Source organism: Aythya marila (genome assembly GCF_965140915.1).
Source record: "Aythya marila genome assembly, chromosome: 27".
Taxonomy (NCBI): Eukaryota; Metazoa; Chordata; class Aves; order Anseriformes; family Anatidae; genus Aythya; species Aythya marila.
In genome coordinates, this window is record NC_139068.1 from 4,639,616 (window position 1) to 4,658,791 (window position 19,176).

Consider the following 19,176-nt stretch of genomic DNA (forward strand, 5'->3'; position numbering starts at 1 on the left):
GGAGTGGGATTGTTGTGTTCAGATGATTCCAGATTCTCCTTTATCGCTGCAAAATACAGCTTTGGTGGCAGCGTGGTGTCTTGAGTTGGGAGCATCGCAGAGTTTAATGAGAAACAATTTTAAATCTGGTACTAAGACTAAAAAATTGAGAAAAACCAATAGCCAACAGTATAATCAAAAATCCTAGCTCGTCTTAATGAGCTGTTGAGGCAGTAGAGTCTTGTGAAAGAGATGACAAGTCCTACTTCTAGTGGAAAAGAATCAACTTCCTCTCTTGTATGCTTTTTTATACAGCTACAGGGAAAACATCCTCAAATGTTTTAGCAGGGAGGTGTCATTCAGAGCTGAAGGGCGATAACTAGCATTTATTGAAACTTTGCTGGCTGTCACATTTATTCTCATGTGTACTTATTCAGAAAGGAATTCCTTGCTGTTTTCTTGTTTGTTAGCTTTTTTTTTTTTCTTCTTGAAAACCTGTATTGCTGCCCTTTCTAAAGGGCTTTTCCTAAGGCAAGAAACAAGAACATTTATCCAGTGGTGGAAAGCTACAGCTTGCTGCAGACATCTGTTAGCTAGATTGCTTAAAAAAATAAATAAAGGTGAATGTTTGGTAAAAGAATATATTCAATATGCTAAACTGAGATGACTTCCTTACGTGTATATTGTACGTGTGACCAGCTGGTTAATTTTGATATCAGAATTAGTTGGGCTGACATGGGTTTTTAATGTCCCAGTTTTCAGAATAGCAGGTGACATAAGAACCATGTGCTTTCACGTGGTTGTTATTTGATGGAAATTGAATGTGATTACTGACTATAAAGTTGATTTTTTTCTACCATCACTTTACACTATCACACAAGACTTAATGTGGCAGGTTGCCAGCCATACTTTGTGCAGAAGATTGACATCTACTCACAGAAGTTAAAGTCATGCTGTTTATGGATGGTATCCGTTCTCAACGATAACTGACACGGTGAATAATTGAGTTAGTTAAAACTGCTGAAAAACACCTGTGTTGCCCTTACACTTTCCTCCTTGTTTTCTTTCAGTTACAGCTGCAGAAAACCCAATATTTGCAACTGGGACAGAGTCGTGGCCAGTACTACGGTGGGTCTCTGCCAAATGTGAATCAGATTGGAAACAGTGCCATGGATCTGCCCTTCCAGGTGAGTTTGATTAGGGTGTTTCTTTCTGTTAATGCTATTTTTTCCCTCCCAGGAGACCATGAAATAGCTGCCAGTTCAGAACATAACACCGTGGCCTCAGCAGACCACCGTGTTTTAAAAATTTTTTGTTCTTTTGTAATGGAACCTGGTTGTGTATGGGAAGAGTGTGTATTTTGGTATCGTATAGATCTACTGTTAGCTTATAGTTCTCTTGTCCTTGGTTGTGATGCTTTTGTGTCAAGACTAAGCAAGGGCAATGCAATTTCTTTGTCAGTGTTTACTCATGGCAAGTTTGGTTGTTGGTGGTTTTTTGTTTTTTGGTGCTTTTTTTTTTTTTTTGGTACCAGATTCATAATGAAATCTTCTGCAAAGATGCTGTAGACTCAAAGCAAAACTGGAAGTAAGTAACACAGGGTGATGTAGAAAGTGCTGGTAGGTGGAAGTGTTGAAGATGACAGCCAAGGTGTATGTTCCATGGAAATAACGTGTGGATTTTTAAGGGAGGAAGAAGGAGCTTGGGATGGAAAATAAACAGCTTTCAGAATAGTCCCTTTTCTTTGGTCTGACTGAAAAGTAAATGCAGGGGTCTACTAGCTGTAATTGTGACTCCAGTGGTGATGCACTATGAACAGAAAACGAACATTTTATACAAGTGTTTTGTTCCATGTAAGCACGTTGGACAGAAGATATCGTGTAGTGGATAGGATTAGATGTTGGATACTTCTGTGACTCTTTGATTTCTATGTTTAGTCGATGTAGGGTGTGCAAAGTAATTAAAACTTCTGTATTATTTTTCCTTGTTTGAGTAGTAACACATTTTATCTTGTGAGGATGTGGTAAAAATTAAATTTCTCAGTTTGTGGTTTTCTGTTGAAGGCTGGCTTAATAAATACAGAGAAACTATTGATGACGACTTCTAACTATGCTTTTTGACATACATGCGGGCAGCTGAATTTGTGGTTCCTCTTAGGAGTTTGAATCTTGTACAAAAGGAGAAGCAAATGGCTGTTTTAATTCAATTGTTTTCAGAGAGTACAATGCAGAGGGTCACAATGTTTTGAAGTCTTTAGTATTACTTCATAGGCATTTGGACTTCTCAAGATCCGCAGATTTTGTCTTTTTCTGGTAAGGGGGTTCATAGTCACTGTTCTCTTTAATAGCATTTCAGTATTTTTGTACTTGATGGCCATTGCTCACAGCTACTATATAGTGAGTCTTTTGGTCCTAAAGCTAACAAGGTGCTCAAAAGTGAGTATTCAAAAATTTGTGAAGGAGGATACAGAAACAAATTGTCCTTAAACTCCAGGTTTTTGTGTGTTCTTTCACACACAAAAAATATAAAAATCCAATGTTGGTACAGCTACGGGTAACAAATGGTGACAAGCAACAAAATAAAAAACATGTCTTTGTGTCAGTGATGAATGCTTTCCAGGTTTTTCAAGTTTAAGCTAAATAATGATGAAATTGCCAACAAGATACTTGCATGATGTGTCGAGCAGGTGAAGCCTGTGTGGATGTGAGCGGGTTAGTATCTGAGCATCTTGGTTCTTTGCATTTACAGCACAACGGAGCTCTGGCAGAAGCCTTTGGAGCAGTTCCTGTCTCTTTGGTAAACAAGTATTTAGGTTTGTGCAAATACGTATTTAGGACTGGTGTACTGTTTGCCCAGGTAGATACGTATTTTAGCACACGTTACACTTTTTCTGGTATGCACAGTATTTATCTGATTTACCGTCCCAGCTCCGAAGGAGTTATGGTCTGTCACATAAATACAGGTTTTGCCATGCATCCCGGTTTGGAACATGCATAATAATTCCTGTACAGACTCTCCGGACTTGCTGTGGTCTGTCATGTGATTACTTATGATTTATGGGGGATTAATTTGTTGCAGACGGTGGTTTATTTGGCACTGTCTTGGCCTGTGATTTAAGCAATCTCTGAGCATGTGCACTCAGCCTGCATGTTAAACTCCATTGGGAAAGGAAGAATGATTACCCAAATGCTGCTTGTCACCAAGGGGCACCGAAATGTAAGCTGTTAGTGGGTACCTCTCCTCACTTTCCCCCCTCATCTACCTTGCTTGTTTTTATTTCTTAAGTCAATGCCTTGATAAATCTTAAAGGGACACGGTTGCTTTAGAGCACTGAGCTTTTTCCTTCCCATCTGTGAGTATTTAGTTTGTTTTTTCTTTTTTTTTTTCATGTTTTGTGGAGTTTTGGTTCTGATCTCAAATCCTTGAATATTTTTCAGGAAGTGAAACGGTTCTAGTTCTTCATTTTCCAAATAACATTGATGCTCAGATCTGTTGTTTGTTCTTTTGCCTTTTTTTTTTTTTTTTAACAGAATTGTTTGCTACAGCTAAGTACCATGTGCCCTGCAGGGGTGGGCTTATTTAACAAAGACACATTGTCTGCTGTTTGGTCCAGAGTAAGTTTTGTGTGTTGGTTGCTGAGAGAAACCAGAACTGTTGGGGCTGATACCTGTTTACTCAGGTGTTTGTAGTCTCTTCTGATTTTTTTTTTTTCCAAGCAATTTAGGGATTCGTCTGAGATTTACTTGTTTTTTTTTTTTCCTGGAAAGTCAGAGAACAACATTTCCCAAAAGTTCTCCTCTGTGTTAATTGTAGCCCTGTCTCTGGCAGGGCATGGTCCATGTTTACTTGTGCCACCGTTACACTCAGATCAGATTTTTTTTTTTTTGAGTTTTTACATGCAAGTTGTGCCATAAAACTTAAGAACTAGCTATCTTTGGATTCAACTTCATCTGTATACTAATGTACATTGGGTTCCTTTTAAATTCCAGGTGAGGTCTGCATTTGGTGTTCTACAGAGTGGCTTTTCCTTTTTTTTTTTTTTAGTGTTGTGACTGGGACCATGACATGGGAAATGGCTTCTCCTGTTGGTGTTCCAAGCACACGTGTATTAATTTGCAAATTTTGCAGACTTCTGGGATAGAATCAGTGTGACAACAGTACAAAGAAGAATTTCAGACTTTTTTTTGGCTTGGAATTATGAATATTTTTAGTTCTGTGTGGTGTCAGTTAAATAGAACTAGGTTGTTGTTTAGTACTTGTAGCAGAGATTAAACCAACATGTTTTAATGTAGATTACCTAAAATTGAGATGCTCTGACTGGAGGTTTCCAAGTCTTCGAGCAAAAGAACTCATGCTTGCTGAAGCAGAACACCGTGATCCTAACAGCAGGAACACGGTAAAAAGTCACTGTGCTCTCCTGCTAGTGACATGTTGACTAAAGCAATATTCTGCTGCATATAAAGTGTTGGCCCTTAAGCAAGAAAATAAACACCACAGCCACTTTGCACCCATTTATGCTAACACAGATTGGGTATGCATAGAGAGAAAAGAAGCTAACATTAGCTTAAAAAAAAAAAGGAAAGTCAAAAGGTGCTATAAGGAGTTACTACAAACAAAAGACTTCAAGCTTAATGCCAAATTTCTTTTTAGAAAAGATCATTTAAAATAACCAAAGCTGGACACTTTACATTTTTTTTTTTAAATGTGGAAGCCAGATGGCTTCATGGCTTGGCAGACAGGACAGTGCATTTGCCACGTGCAGCACCTGAATGGAGGAGGAAATTTTGGATTTCCAAGCAGATGGTGTTGAGGGACTCAGCAAAGCTGTTCACATTGGCAAGGAGTGGAAGGCTGTGTAGCTTTTCTCCCTCGAGGCCCATATATTGCTGTTGAAGTGTGTGTAGAGGCTGACCATTCGGTACTTCCTTTTTCCCCCCTGCAGGTATGCTCTGGGAAGGGCTTTTGAAAATGTAGACGTTTTCCAAATTAACGTGGGAATTCATCTTTGTGCTTTCCGTGGCATCCTTGTTCTCTGAAATGGGTTGCTGACAAGGAAACACTCTCAAGACATAGGTGCTGATAAGATTGAGAGGGAACTGATCCACCTCGGTTTACTGCACAACCTAACCAAAATAAAACTCACAAAAATACCCAGTGCTCTAACTTTTTCCAGACAGAAGAGGAAGGAAACTGCTTTTCTTTCTTTTTTTTTTTTTTTTTTCCCCCTGAATTTTGTCAGTGTCCTCTTAAAATCATGGTGCTGAAAGGAGGGGTGAGAGAAAGCGGCGTGTTCCTTAAAAGCTTCAGGTGACTGTTAGGAGCTCTGTGCATCTCTTCCTGCATCTCCTGCCCTTGTAGTTCAAGCTCTGGTTGTCAGCATGTTCCTTCTGGATGCATGCTGCATGCTACACCAAGGGAATGTAAACAGCAGTTGTCAGTAGGCTCCCTGTCACACTCACTGCTGGTATTTCAGAGATACAAAGGTTGGAGAGCCGTGCTGATTTATGAGGGGCAGATCTAGCGCAGTCTGCCTCCACTTGTCTCTAATCTCTGTCTGGAAGAGATAGCCTTGGTAATTGCTTTCCATGGCTGTAGTGAAAATGGAGAAAAAAATGTGCGTGGTTCCGTTCGTCCATGTCTTTCCTGGGTTTTATTGCTTAAAATATTAGAAGCTTTAATACAACATAAGTAAGTTTTGGCAGGCGGCTCGTGCGTGTATTTTTCTGCTTGTGACTTGATGCGTGTCTCTCAGACTCCCTTTCAGTCATCTGGGTTGGACACAAGCAGGACAACTCGGCATCACGGGCTGGTGGACAGAGTGTACCGGGACAGAAATCGCCTCGGATCCCCACACCGACGCCCTCTCTCTGTGGATAAGCATGGAAGACAAATATCCTTTGGCTGACGAGCTAGCAATGAAAACCTCCCTTTTCACCAACATCGTATTTCTCAGTTCTTACAGTTCTCTTGTTCCTCCTCTCCTCACCTGTCAGCGGAGTTGCTTCCCATCTCTGAGCAGTTAATGTCATCTGCTTTTTCTGAACGGTGATCCAGTCTAAAAATACCACAGAATCACAGAATCTACTATTCTGTAAAATAAGCATTTACCTTTCTGTTTGCTCAGCTCTAGCTGGGGATAACAATACACACGAAGCTGAGAGGGACTGAGATCCTTTGATGGAAAAGACAAGGCAGCATTTGTGAAACTGACTTTCCCTTCAAAACTGAGTAAATCCAAACCTGAATAATTCCTTGCAGTTCATTGTGCGTTTCATTACAAGTTGATTCATAAGTTTAACATCTGCTGAGCACCATTTCTTCTTGCTTTTAGTGAAAATGAGTTAGCTTATTTTTGCTGACTGGCTTGAAACGTGCCACAGCCACGATGACTTGGAGGGACTAACGGGGATATGTAAGTGGGAGAGCAGGGAGGCGATGGCTTCTCAGGAGGAGTTAAACGTTTAGAAAGGGAAAAAGAGGATGGTTGTCCCGTTGCTTAAACATTACGACAAGCAAAATAATATTTTGATTCAATTGTCCTTGTTAAACTTGGTGTGTTCCCCATAGGGAGTCTGCTTTGCCTTTCTCGTGTGAGCTTAGTGGTTTTGACAGGGCAATTTGAATTATTCCTTAGGAGAAGATTTCAAATAGACTTGTTGCTTGAGTAAGAAGTGGTGTTCTTCCCCTTAACTGACTGAATCACGTAGACAGCTGTCCGTATGGCACTGTGTACCTGTCACCTCCATCGGATACAAGCTGGAGAAGGTTAGTAGCACGTTGTACCTGTGTGTTAGTATTTGGGCTGGGTTCTCTGATATGGTAACACCTTGATGTGCAAAAAAGGCCTTTGTTGTTTCCCACATCAGTTGATCATATGAATCTCCGTGACTTAACTGAATTTAAAGTTTTTCTTCTATCATGCTTGTTCATTTAGATGGCCAGCCTTTAAACTCAAGGTGTCAGCCAGTGTGATGTTTTTAAAGGTAAATCTTTCCAGATGTTGTAAGGCGTATCCTGAAATTATGAAGTTGTAAAAGACTCAGCTTTCTCTCAGTGCTCAGGGACTGGTCTGCCAATGCAAGCATTTGAACGGAAAGGAGCACTGAGTTGCCTGTTCCTACTCCTTACACTCCTAGCCCTGGAGGAGCAAAGTGGTGGCCTGCATTCACCAGGGAAGGACTGATTGTGATGTGAGAGGTGTTGGCCATGGAGGTTCCTGTCTCCACAACACACGTGGATCCTCGAACCAGTCCTTTCCCCTCCGTTTATAGCAGGAATACTTTATTTTCAAAGACTAGTATAACTAGAGGATCTATAAGCAGCTTTCAGCTTAAACTGCATTATTTGATCATGCACAATCTTAACAAAGCATATCAAATTATTTTCTAACTATGGTAAACAGTTTTTCCTGTATCCCTCTCAATCCCATTATTGAAACAATTACTCTTCAAACTTGAACTAATTCTGTTGTGTTCTGTGAATTGATTGTTTCACAAAGAAATTATGCCTAGTGTATGCCAAATATAGATTTTGGTTTTTTAATGCGGAGTGAATGCAGGTTTTCCTGAGTTAGTTGCAATTATATGAGATTAAGCATTCTTTCATTTAGAGGAGCTGACAATAAAAATAATTTGTGTTGCCTTCTTTCCAGGACGAATTCTGATTCTGCCTTGCACCAGAGTACTATGACTCCAGCTCAACAAGAATCCTTTTCAGGAGGGTCACAGGACATGCAGCAGAAAAGAGGTAACAGAGAAAACCACTAAAAAAAATATGTTTGTTGTACTAGAAGCATTGTACTTCAGATTATATGCACGTGTACTGGTGTTCATCTATTGCTACGTGTTACTTGTATGCGTAACATTTTCTAGATTTGGTTAAAGAGCAATTTGAACAAAGGACCTCATTTACTCTTCTGTATACTGAAGTCCAGAAGAGCTTAGACAAAGCCAAGATAGAGCATTTCCCTGAACTCCATATCCAGTAGTTCTATGAACTTGCCCTGTGGGGAAAAGTAATCTGGACTTGTGGAATGCTGATGGTTAGACGGCTGTCAGGGGTGCTAGAGGTTTCCAGTAGCTTGTAGACAAGTTAGAGACCCCCTGGCATTTCACGTAGGTTACTGAGCAGCTGTTAACAGGCTGCTGGCTCGTGAGTGCCATAGCGAGTTTTATCGCCCCAGTGGAGCAAATTGCTGTAATAGGTGTTTCTTTTGGACATGGGTATTAATTTGTCAATTTTACACTAATGACTTGAGGAATTTCACATTGTTAACTTCATTAAGTACTAGCTATCAAAAATTAAATTCTGGAAATTGATTCTGCATTGAAATATTAAAGGTGGCTGTTTTATTTCCTGGCAAGTTAATCTGATATATATCTGATTTTCCATCTGAGATCAAAGTTCTGATATGCAAAACTGTAAATCTGTCACAAACCTTGAGAGTTTTATGTAATTTTTCATATGCAGTTGCTTAACAGGATATATTGACTCTGTGATAGAACTTAAATCTTGAAGTGCGTGCACGCTGAAGACCAGAAGCAAATTCAAAATATCTTGACTTTTTCACCTAGAGACCTGTTATTTGAGCTGGCTTTCAGAATATGGATTTTTCTGAATAAGCCTCTCGCATAAACATTGTGACAAGCAACAAAAACAACAACATATAATTAAGATACAATATCACGAAGTAGCAAGACTTCATCTAGTTTTTATGGGATTGAGACCCCTGGTTAATATGCCCTCAGAGGCTATGTTTACAAATGATACTCTCTAATAATATTTCCAGTTACAAGCTAGGAGCAGCACAACCCTCAGGCACTAACAATTTTGGTGCCCTCTGCTGGCCCTTGTTTCTGCTGTCAGTTCAAGAAATACATTAAAAGCTCCTAAATCTGTCTAGAGAATTTATTCCTTGAACAACACCCCAGAGACAGGTGGATGCACATCACTTGGATGCCTGTGCACTGTACTGCAGCTCTCCCAAATAATGCTTCTAGTGCTGTAAAGCATTAAATAGCAGCTATCCCATAGTGTATGATTAAATTCATATTTAAGCAATATGACTCTGCTGATCATCAGTTTGAATCTCCCTTACTGTACTTTCTTTTGATGTTTCTTTGTCATCTTGCTATTAGCATGGTGGAACAGCGGATTGCCTTGAACAAAGACACTTGGAATATGGAAAACTAACAACTTTATAGTGTTCCTCTGTCCCAGGGGATACAGTTTGGGTTTTAACCCCCCCAGAGTTGCCCCACTGGCCACCCGTTAGATGTAACAGGTGTATATCACTTCTGTAAAATGTGAAGGGTAGGAAACACTAGGTACCAGCATACATTTTTCCATTTAGATGTAAAGGGATGAAATTGGACACCAAAAATTTTAAAAGTACTGAAGAATATCTGTGTGTTTTTCTTTTTTTGTTCTAACTGCAGTTTGAAAGTTCCTTGAATGTAAGACAATCACATACCCACTTTTTAAAATCTTGTTCTACTTGTAGCTAACTTTTTTTTTTTGACACTGGAAACTTCTCCATGTTCATACAATATTATCTTAATCTGTTTTGGTGTTTGCTTTTTTAATTTTGATGATCTCAAAACAGTAGAGTACCACCCCATGTTGAATAATAACAAGAGTTTTGAAAATAGTTAAACTCCTAATCTGAAAATGTATTTCTGAGAAGCATCCTTTTGTTATCGTTTTTTTTTTTTTAGTTTTATTGCTGACTGTCCCTGGAATGGAGGAAACCACCTCTGAGGCAGACAAAACCCTTTCTAAACAAGGATGGGACACTAAAAAGGTGGGAATCTCACATTTCAAAGTGAAGAGGTTTCATTTTCTAAACATGTTTAGGTAAACTAATGCTCCAAATATTGCCAACCAAAACAAACTACTTCCAGAGCTCAGAGATGAAATGCTATATTTAGCAACATATCATTAAACATTAGATCAGAAAGGCACTTAATATGTATTTTATTTAATTATATCAGGAGAAACTCTTTAAATTTGGGGCTTGTTGGGCCAGTCAATAAAGGAAACAAAGATGACCAGCCTTTTCTAAGACCTTCACAGAGCTTTTGTGTAGAAGAATAGCTCTAGAAATGCAATAAAATTTTCTGAATAAAATACCGTAAGCAGTAATTTCAAATATCTTTGCTTATAAACATTTCTTCTTTCTGTTTTAGACTGGGTCATCAAGACCTAAATCATGTGAAGTTCCAGGAATCAAGTAAGTTTAGAGCATCTTTTAAAAGAGCATTGAGATCTTTAAGAAAGAACATTGTACATTGAATTTCTTCTTGAATAGATGCAAGATAAGCCAAAACTAGTGTTAGTGTCCCCTTGTCTGTTACGCCTCTAGTTGGTTTATCAAAAATACCATATATCTTTCTGTATATGGCCACCTCCCTTTTTTGAAAATGGTTTTGTACAGATCTGTCCAGGCTGAAATTTAAACTGAGTTGTCTTTTTTCCTCTCTCCTTTATTTAGCATCTTTCCATCAGCTGACCAGGAAAACACTACAACGCTGATTCCTGCTACGCATAACACGGGTGGCTCCCTTCCAGACCTGACAAACATCCATTTCCCTTCCCCTCTCCCAACACCGTTAGATCCTGAGGAATCCACATTCCCAGCCCTGAGTAGCTCCAATAGTACCGGAAATCTTGCTGCCAATCTGACTCACTTGGGCATCAGCACTGCCAGTCAGGGTAAGAGCACGATTCTGCGCCGTTTTAACAGATTGTCCATAATATGTCACTTGTCTTACAGCATGGAAGTCGCGTTGCTGAATAATACTGTTTTGTCTGAGGGGTAATTCTACTTCAGTTCACTGACTTTCCTTTGTAAACAAGGTTTTCTTAAAGCCATTTCTGTATGACAAAGTGATAGAGCTGTATTTAGTTTTGACTTAAAAATATCCTTACATTTTTTTTCCAAGTTCTTCATGCCCAAGTCTGTTTTTTTGTTGTTTATATGTGACTTTGTAGGACAGACTATAGCATCCAAAATGTGCCTCCCTTGTAATTCATTGTACTTAATCCCAACAGCATTTGAATTGTGGAAATACCCTAAGTAGGCCTTTTGTTGGCATTCCTTTAGAATATTTTTTTTTCCAAATAAGGATTCTTTTGGAGAAATGGCATTGCTTGCTTCACCTGAAGCAGATTTTGTCTTTTGAGCAGTCAAAATAACATGGAGAATTTACAAGGTTTGCTAGTTTTAGTAAGCTTGGTTGCCTGATTTTTGAAAATATCTGGAGTAGTCAGGATTCATGATATAGAAGGGCTTTGGGAAGCAATACCAAGTGCACACTTCACTCTCACTATGGTGCCTTTGTGTTGAAATCGTTGCCTTTTGAACGTAGTTTTTGTTGCAAGTACTTGCAAAATGCTGCTGCTGTTTGAGCTGTTCAGCATGAGCCTGAGCTTTGTTGGGGCTTTTGCACTTTGGCAATACTGATAGTTTTATTATATATAAAAAAAAAAAAGCCACGCTGGCAGTTTATAATGTTCATACTGCTCAACTGATAATTTCAACTTAAGCAAATGGCCTAAACTAATGATTGTTATTTTTTAATAGTTTCTCTAGGTCCTACTTGCGAGTAGGGTTGCGTTTTATTGTCAGTGACAATTGCAGCCGGTTGATTCCTAGACCAGAAGAAAAGTGCTCTATCCAAAAATAGAAAAGTATTTCCTGTGTTAGGCAGGATTCATTTACCCACTTAAAAATCCTCTCGTATATTGGTAAAAAGGAAATAATTCTAATCAGGTTAATGTAGTGTTATGGCTGAGCAGTTACATTTAAGAAGGAAGCAAGAATATAGTTTACCCCTCTAAGTAGAGAGGAAATCAGCAGCTTTTGGCACCCTTCAGAAAGCTTTCTGGTCTCAAAACAGACTACACAACGTTTCAGGGATGGGCTCTCATTCAAGTAGAACGTAGCAAGGCTTTGTTAAGATAGGTGGTGTGTATATAAAAAGAAACAAACTACTTCCATGGAGTTAGGCCAGGCTGGGTTGCTAAATTTTTTGCACCAGCCGTAATTAGCAGAGTAAATGGTATAAAACCAAACCAGTAGGTATGTAATTGCTTTGAAAACATTTCCTGATCCATGAAAGATACTCCAAACGAGAGAGGTGCATTCATTGATGATTTTGCTGCTGCTTGTTGGAGACTCTCCCATAGTTTAAGCAATGGCGTAGTCAGTGTTTTGGCTTTTTTTAACTGATATTCTCAAACCTTCCTTCCCTTTCTTTATCTCCTAGATCTTGAGCAGAAAATGTAAACACTTCTGAGCCTTTTGTAGGAGCTCTGTGCATTGTGCAGACATGCCTGTAGCAGCCCCAAGTAAAGGTGGGGAAAAACACCTGTCAGGTTATGAAGAACTGCCAACAACTTAGGCTACACATTTGTGCATTTGAGGTTGTCAGTTCGCTGACATGTTCCATGAGATAGTGTTGATTTTTGAAAACATCATGCGGGAAGCCAGGCAGTCTTCAGAATCTGCTCAGTTAGAGCCAGTTTGCCTGCTGGCTCCTTGGCAGCCCGGACTTCCTGGCTCCCTGGCAGCCTGCCTGGAAGCCTTGAGCAGGTGCCAAGTGCTGAGGAGCTCTCAGGCTCTTGTGAATTCCTCCTTTCTGGCAGCTCTGGAAGAACAGCTCACTAGAGAGATTGTCCTGAAATTGCTTTCCAGGGTGTCTCAGTTCCTCTAGGGTGAGGCAGAAAACAGGAGAGGTTTCAAAGCTTGCAGGTTTTGTCTTGAATGTGAGCACAGCTAAATTACTTTGTAGTCTGTCCCTAGCCCCTGCTAGGTCAGGGCTCTTTAGAGTGCGAGGGATATTTCCTGCCTTCCTGTGCTCTGCTATGCCATTAAAATGGAGTACGTCCTGTGTAACCAGTTTTTCTTCTGCATTTTCCATTAAATAGATGTTTGCTTTTTATAATAACACAAGTGCCTTCTGATTAGTCTTGTTACATGATCTGTTATCTTCTTCCTGAGGTTTCAGCTCTTACAAATAGAGGAGAACATGCTGCTCTTGGACTCTTTGTGTGTGCAGCCCAGGGGTGTGCGAGAACGGTGCCTATTGTTTCCATAAACCACTGGGGAAGCACAGTGCTGCTGGAGCTGGTCTGCTGATTTCAATTCCCAGTCAGTATCTGTGCACCATCCTGCACAACTGTGACTGGTTTAGGTCCAGGATAAACAACCACAGGGATCTTCCTTTCTTCCTGATGCTCTTTAACCTGACAAAGTTGCAAATTAGCTAATGAATTTCAGCCTGATTGGCCTAGGCACATTCACCACTTTGCGTCGTCAAATTATGCTGTACATTTTTGACAGACCAGGCAATTACCTCTGTACCAGTATCAATGAACTGTTGCTCTGTTCCCATTTGAGCTCGTTTGTTCCTCACTGGCAGGAATGACGACGACGCCAGCCCCTTCCCAGCAGCACCGTCAGCCCACCGTCAGCCCTCTCTCGTTGAGCGCAGACTCGAGGCGACCACAGTCACAGCAAATGTCTCCTACGCTTTCCCCTTTGTCACCAATTACTCAGGTAGGACCTCGCTTGGAGAATTACAATATTTGGTCACAGATGAATTGTTTTACCCTACCTAGGGGGGGGAAATGACTGTAACTTCGTCTTTCTTGTTCTGTAATCTTTAAATGTGTTTGTTAATCTGTACCTTAAAAAGTGAGAGGTTTGTAGAGGACACAGATTTTACTTTGACTTTTCTAAATCCTTGGTAAACATCAAGACACTTTTCTTTTGAAGACATTGTCCACGAAATTTGGAAGACATTTTTCTAATCCATATGAGAAGCACAGTTAGCTTTTAAAATTGATTTCATAAGTACAATTCCACTACTGACTTAATCAATTTTTTTTTTGATATTGACTGACATCAATTCCTCATCTGGACATTCAATTGGGCTTTTGTTTATTGTACCCTGAAGGTGATATTAAGTCCCTTGAAACGTATTCTTGAGTGTCTTTAAACCTTTAGTTAACATTTAAAAATGCAAGATTGACTTAGTGTGGTTCACTTGATGTGAAACTTGATATGCTTGGGGAGTTACCTGCCAGTGTGGATGATTTTAATTTTTCTTTTTAAGGCCGTGGCAATGGATGCGTTGTCTCTGGAACAGCAGCTTCCCCCATATCCGTTTTTTACCCAGACAACTTCCCAGCAACAGCAGCAGACCCAGGTGGCAAGTACCCTGCCTCAGAATACTCCTTTAATGCAGACCTCTGGTTTACAGCGAGGAACACAACTCCCCCCACTCTCCGTCACGGTACCTTCTACCATCCCGCAGTCACCTCCGGGTAGCCAGACCCAACCATCAATGGGAATAGACATCAACTCGGTAAGCTGGGGCAAAGCTGAAAAAGATAAAGCTTTCATTTTGAAAATGTAGCATCAGGGTTCAAGCTGGACAGCCCTTGTGATAGGTATACTTCTAGGTGGAGTCTGAAGTAGAATGGTTTTGATTTAATCCATCTTCAAATGCTTTACAGACAGAATTTGGTTTTCGGGTGTGCTTACGGTGGCCGTAGTTTCATAAAATGGTGTCACTTGTGACTTCATGTTTAATTAGAACAGCCTGAATCCTGGATATCAGCATTTATTTCACACCTTGCTGCTGTTGCATTGATACTTTTTCAGGCTGTTAAATGTAATCCACCACCAAAGTGCTGTAGGCTCAAGGAGTTAACAGAACTTTGATCAAGAAACCTGCTAACAAGCAGTTTCCCGAAGTTGGAGAGGGCCAGGCACCTTCTATATTTAGAAAGCTTTCATTTAAAGGATTTATAGAGCATACATTATTATCCCCCAAAATTGGATTTGTAGCTGCTTTCAGATCCTGATAAGAAGTGGAGTGTATACCTACATAGTACTGATGATTTCTGGGCAGATTTCTTTTTGTGCTGGTTGTGCCATGGTTTGTTGTGAAATGTTCTCTCTCTCTCTGCATATAAAGGTCCAGAATAGAGAGCGAGATCAGGGTAACAGGTTAGCTGGGGAAGAATTTCACAGCTCCTTCTCTGGTCATTCTGCCCCTGCTCTATCAGATCTTGAGAGCCTGACCTGTAGTGTCCTCCTGGCAGTGTTATAATGACAGTGACTGGTTAGATAATAGGCAGAACTCATTCTTTATTGATCTAGCACTAGACCATGGGTTTCATTTGTGGATGAAATTTTAATGATTTGTGCTGGTAAGTGCTTCTTGAAGGAAGCTGCTTCCCTTTCAGGATTAGAAGGGGAAGAAGAAGGCCAATTCCAGCAGTGGAAAGGATACCGACCTACTCAAAATGTGTCCAAATGCTTTGATTCTAACACTTAGGTAGTTACCAGTACAGATCATTTTCATTCTTTGCTTTCTGTGTTGCTTTCCTCATCCTAAACTTCTTTATCACCTTAACTTTTAGGGTGCTATGCTTATCTTTTAAAGCAACTGAAATTGCATATAAATAAAGTTCAAAGCTAGCTTATCACAAAGCCGTTTGAGCTGTGCTACAGTCTCACTGACAACTCCTGTGCAGGTTTTTAAAGCAGCATTGAAATTCCTTTTGCTGTAGTTTGGATTTCTGTTTAAAGTGCATTCGTAGCAATGCATAATATATAAAAAGGTTAAGATATTTTCTTACGATCCGTAAAATTTGATGCCAGAAAGCATTGGTAGTACAGCATTCTTCTGCACTGCATAGCTATCTGATTAAATTACTCCTTTTCTTAGATTATTGGATTGCAGGTTTTCCTCAATCGTTGGTAAATTTCTAAGGGAAATATAATAGGAAGAGCTGTACTTAGTTTACATTAATTTCTGCAGCATTCTATTCAAATGCCTTTGAGATTTTTAATTTGTTCAAGCCTAGGGTTCTTTATGACCAACAAAAAGGTAAATCTTTGACAACGTGTTCTCAGGAAGACTGAGAACAATATAAACATAACTAACATTAAACCTGCAAAACATAGCCTGAATTTTCAGACAGTGTCTGTTCCATGTCCTGGGGTGAAATGCAGCTTTGAGAAGGATTTTGGTCTTTGTGGTTACGCACTTTGATCTTGATAATACAGCGAGGCTGTTGAAGATTAGGCAGGGTGAGGTGAGACGGATTTCCAGAGTGCTGTAAACACAGGTTAAGAATGTGTGGGTATGGCAATCGAGTTTGACTTGAAAATAGCCCCAGATTTCAAGACTGCTTTTCCTTAAATTGTTGGCTGACAAATTTTTCTTGTAATTGAACTCAAAGCACTGGGAAAAAAATATGTAAATAGTTTTTGGTTGTACAACAGCCCAGCCCTGCTCTTAGATCTCAGCCAGACGAGCCCATGCCAGCGCCGGTACCTTAACTTTCTCCTTTTTGCGGCATTGTTCACAGTAATCCTGTCTTCACGTATAGCCAAGAGTTGCTGAAGAGGATGGTTCTCCCAGCTTCCTCAAGCTGTGTGCGCCAACAGTTGATAACTTTCCAGCCTTCCATCAATCCCATGGTCTTTAATTCTGTGTTGTTCTGTAGGCTTCACTCCAGCAGTACCGCAGTAATGCTGGCTCCCCAGCCAACCAGTCTCCCACCTCTCCTGTCTCCAATCAAGGCTTCTCTCCTGGCAGCTCCCCTCAAGTAAGGGACTCTGTGCTTCCACAGGCCTTGCTTCTCGTGTTTGTTTTTAGTTGAGTCTCTCCATTACTGACCCATAGTTGCCTCACTGTAACTGTATGTGCCTCATGCATTCCTGGTGTCTCATCTTGTTTGCGGTTTCATTCAGTTCCAGAGTTTATCAATAGCTGGTGAATTGCCTTTTGATTGATCAAAGCTACTCGCTTGAGCACTGTTAACACAGGTATTTCTGCGGGGTGTGCAGTGGACAGAAACTCCAGGTAGAGCCCTTTCAATTAGCAATATTGTGGAGGAGCTGACTGATAAGGCTGGGAGGGCAGGGGAGAGAGAGAGGGAAGCTTGTTAAGTGCCTCCTGTAGCAGGAAAACTTCCTGCAGCACTAAATCACACTTGTATGGCCACAAGCATTTACATCAGGACCTTTTTCACATGGGAACATACACTTGGAAAGAAAACATTGTAGAAAATGCTCTTAAAATAAGCAACTTGTGGCTTCCTGTGTATGTATATCCGTACATCCACGTGTCCTATATGCGAGTCTTAGCTCAGTGTGTGTGTAAACCTGTGAAAGGGAATTTTTATCTGCCAGTTGCAAGACAATTAAAAATAAGCCTTCTTTAAGGGTGCCCTAATTGTAAGGGAACTGAGTGCGTTTTCAGCACGAAAATAATCTGATGTTCCTGAAATAGATCCACATGGCTGCCCCTTTCCCAAATCTCACCTGCAGAAGCAAGGTGAACAAAATTCTTACAGAGTATCACAACAGAGTCTGAAAATACATTTTCTGTTTCGTCATTTAACATTTAAGGCTGTAAGGAGGTAACCCCTACCTGATTCCAAAGCAGAAACTCCGTCTCTCCTTGCCATTAGCCAGAGACAGGTCACTGGTAAGCTCAGTAAGAGATCCGAGTGTCAGGACTGTCTGGATTTTCTTAACCCTTGCTTAATTGCTTCTTAACTTCTTCCTTCTGCCTGCTTCTGCCAGTTCTGCTGTGTTCTGTGCGTGGCTCAGAGGAAACACGCAACCTTACTTCTCTAGGCTGTCACCTAGAGCAAAGCTGTTGCCAGTCTCGCTGCAAATTCTCAGGTCAAGTTGTCACTTGGGCAGCACAGACGATTTTGATTTTGCATTGATTTTCTTTCCCCCTTGACTTCTCAGTAACTCTTGGTTTTATCCACAGGCTTGTTGCCACTGGTCAGTCCGAAGTACTGGAGTGCAGGGAGTGAAGGCTTGGCTGTAATTTTACTTGCTGGGCCTGTTTTACCCTGTAAATTTTTACTTATGTTCCGCTATTTTCAAGCGGGACACTGGAAGTCATGCAAAATGAGAATGGTTTATTAATACTACTTAACTTCAGCATTGTCCTCTTTAAAAGTATCCACACACTTCTCTACTTTGGCTAGAATAAAAACTCTGTAGCTTTCCTACCTTTATCAATAAACCAAAAGGTAGCAGTGGAGAGCGAGTCGCCTGTGGCAGTGGACTTTTGGGGCTGGAAATACAGGTGTGGAGAGAAGCAATGGGGAAAGAAAAAAGTGGGTTGTGATTATGGGGGCAGCTCCCAAATAGCAGGATCTATTAGTCTGTAGAATAATCTGCCACGAGTGAAAGCAGATTGGTTCCAACAGCAGAATGTTCCCATTGTGGCACAGTCTGGCACTGGCTGGTGAGAGTGGAATAAAGTAGGTGTGACCGGGTTAGACATCTCCCACTTGCTCCTGTTTCTCCAATTAATTTTAGGTTAAATCACTCTGCAGTGAATCAGTGTGATGTGAGTGACATGCTCTAAAAATAGAGATCTGTGGTTTGATTTTTATCACATACGGTTCATTCACCAGAAGCTTCTTTTTTTTTTTTTTCATCTTTCCACATCTCCAAATCTATTTGCTCTCGTGTGTGAGCTGTTTGTTTGTTACATGAAGGTCTTCCTGTTCAAACACGACTCGGAAAGCTCTGCTTGTAGTTCTCAGCTTTGTGTTTGCATGGCTTTTCACTGACGGTGGCTTGTTTATTACTACTGTGCTTTTCTCCTCTAACACCTGGCATACACTTCCAATTAGATAGAAATCTGCTTTTTTTTAGCAGAATGGCTGAATACTGGAGAATATGGTATGTATTTTAGACGAATAATTTAAGCCAGAGGTTGTGTGGTTTTTCTTCTTTTCCTTGCAGTCACCACATCATTAACCCAAGGAGATGTACTGTTGACAAAACAGACCTCATCTAGTGTTTCTGTAGGAGATGGTGTTAGCAAGATGTTTTTCAGAGTTGTCAATAAATTATTTTAGGGCTCTGAAGTGTTGAAGTAATGACATTTCCAGTTGGTTTCCTTTGGGAGATTCAGTGCTTAAAAACGTAATAACTGGTGTATTTCAGGGCTGAGGGAAAACATGGGCTTGTAAGGTTTGTTAGGGGTTACCAAGGTAGACTTGCACAAGTTTTGGTCTCCCGTTCATTATTTTTCTTGTAGCCTAAACTTTTTAGCTTGGGAGCAATGCTTAGTGGAATGTAGAAATCCTAGGTTTTGCCCTGTGTCTGAAAAGCTCCTGTAAAAATGAAACGTCAAAAAT

The 19,176-nt window shown here is 40.4% G+C and overlaps 1 protein-coding gene across 2 annotated transcripts in view; it reads left to right on the forward strand.

The window, feature by feature from the left end:
* The window catches only part of CRTC1 (CREB regulated transcription coactivator 1), a 45,984-nt gene that overhangs the window by 18,132 nt on the left and 8,676 nt on the right, over positions 1–19,176 (forward strand). The window contains exons 2-11 of one of the 2 annotated variants that reach the window (XM_082779952.1): positions 1,050–1,166; positions 5,732–5,869; positions 6,683–6,744; positions 7,631–7,725; positions 9,696–9,781; positions 10,167–10,210; positions 10,472–10,692; positions 13,404–13,540; positions 14,100–14,351; positions 16,507–16,608. In XM_082779952.1, the coding sequence (XP_082636078.1) occupies positions 1,050–1,166; positions 5,732–5,869; positions 6,683–6,744; positions 7,631–7,725; positions 9,696–9,781; positions 10,167–10,210; positions 10,472–10,692; positions 13,404–13,540; positions 14,100–14,351; positions 16,507–16,608 (1,254 nt within the window). The remainder of the gene's footprint in view (positions 1–1,049; positions 1,167–5,731; positions 5,870–6,682; positions 6,745–7,630; positions 7,726–9,695; positions 9,782–10,166; positions 10,211–10,471; positions 10,693–13,403; positions 13,541–14,099; positions 14,352–16,506; positions 16,609–19,176) is intronic. The other variant, XM_082779953.1, reaches the window with a different exon arrangement.